This window comes from Plasmodium cynomolgi (assembly GCF_000321355.1).
Source record: "Plasmodium cynomolgi strain B DNA, scaffold: 0485, whole genome shotgun sequence".
Lineage (NCBI taxonomy): Eukaryota > Apicomplexa > Aconoidasida > Haemosporida > Plasmodiidae > Plasmodium > Plasmodium cynomolgi.
Window position 1 is genome coordinate 1 of NW_004192917.1, and position 2,040 is coordinate 2,040.

General features: G+C 21.9%; 1 protein-coding gene across 1 annotated transcript; it reads left to right on the top strand.

The window, feature by feature from the left end:
* Positions 1–666: 666 nt before the first annotated feature.
* PCYB_004320 (hypothetical protein) lies at positions 667–1,661 on the top strand (the record flags this gene model as incomplete). Its single annotated transcript, XM_004227853.1, has 2 exons — positions 667–686; positions 743–1,661. The coding sequence occupies 2 exons, from the start codon at positions 667–669 to the stop codon at positions 1,659–1,661; spliced, it is 939 nt and encodes a 312-aa protein (XP_004227901.1).
* Between the last annotated feature and the right edge of the window lie 379 nt (positions 1,662–2,040).

Here is a 2,040-nt window from a genome sequence, read left to right on the forward strand (position 1 = left end):
AGTAATAACAACTATATTTTTAAATAATGTATAACGCTAGCATAATGTGATAAACATAAATGATTAGAATTTGTTTTTATAAATGAAGAAAAAATTTAGAGTAATATTTTTTAATAATATAAGCTAATACAAAAATTTATATGAATCATTTTATATAATAATGTGTTTTATATAAATTAACATTATTGGGAATAAAATTATTTACGTTTTTATATTATTAAAATAATATTTATAAATAAAAAAATTGTATTTATTGTATAATATAATGGTAATAATACGAAAATTAATAAAATTTTTTACTTTAAATGAATTATAAAAACAAAGTGTATGGAAACTTATGAGTCTAGTTTTTATATAATTTTGTTAATATTTTATAATATTATTATTACCGTAATATACTTTAAAAAATTATTTAGGATTATTTTATGCTAAATATACATTTACTCATATATTAAATTCAATAAGATATAAAAGAAAAAATTAGCCTATCTTTTCATAGATAGTTTACCAATAAATATTTATACAGAAATAAATTTTATCATTAAATTTTATAAATATGTCGAATAATATAACGGATATTGAAAAATGGCAAAATGAAGTTGATTTTTTTCATTTATCTTTTAAATATTTTCTATGCATAACATTAATTATATTATGTACAATAGCATGGAGACCAAAAGACATTTGTATTAAAATAATGACTTCATCTATTTTATCTTTATTTTCAGTATCCATTCTTAAGTAAGGTTTGGAATATATATTATGATTTTGAAGAAAGGGTTCATCGTGGTAATGAGAATGATAATAATAATTGTGAATCCTTATGCAATTTAAATTTAGTGGGTTCGAGTGAGAAATTAAGTGGGTGCAAAGATTTTTGTAAGAAACTTATGAGAAATTTAAGATATTTTTCTAAAGATAGCAAAGTTTTTGACACTAATAGCATGAATTGTAATGTATTAAATAATTGGATATATAATTCAATTGAAAAAAATATAACTACAAATGATATTGTTAAAAAATTCTTTGAAACATATAACAATAATATGGGTGAAAAACAAAATGATGAAAAATGTCACTTTCCAAATAATCAAATTTATGAACCAATAAATATATCATTATTAGATGCTTTTAATGATGATATGATATATGTATATGTATCAATTAAAGAAAATGGAAATAATAGGATTTCTGCACTAAAGCTTGTATGTCAGTGTGTTAGGATATATAAGCGTATGAAAGAGCAATATTGTCGGAAAGCAGATGAAGATAATGAAAAGCATACAAATACATGTTTAAAATTAAATAAGTTTATGGATTCTTATACTTCATTACGTGCTTATCTCGGCGATGTCAATTCTTATATAACTTCATTAGATGATATAGATAAAGAATGTTTTGAAATAAATCTACCAGCTGAATTAAATAACTTATTACTTTTAAAAAGACCTGAATCGCCAGATAATGCTTTAAGAGAAGGTTTGGATGAATCTGCTGAAGACACAGATGGTGCATCAGACGGTGGTTTAACTTCACCTCTTGAAATGGTAGATAATTCAATGAAGAAATCTATAACTGCAACAATTGGTACATTTACTGGTGCATCATTTTTAATAGCGCTTTTATATAAGGTTAATACAAAATTTTATTTAAACATATGAAAAATATTGATTACCGATGATTATGCGATGTTCTCATATTAAATTACAATAATAATATTATATATTTTAATATATAATCGTGCCTCCTTTAAATTAGTTTACTCCTTTATCTTCATGGATAAATACAAAAATACTAAGGAGAGATAAATTATTAGAAAATGTGAAAAAGAATGAACAAGAATTTCTATCAAACAGTACATACAATCGGGATATAAATTCAGGTGATATGATATATCGCATAAAATATAATTCTGTATTAAATGAGTAACTTTTCCTTAACTTCCTATATCTATTTACATTCAAAACTATTATATTTTTTTGAAAACGTCATATAAACTGTAATACCATTAATAAAATAATATATAAAAAAAATTATCCT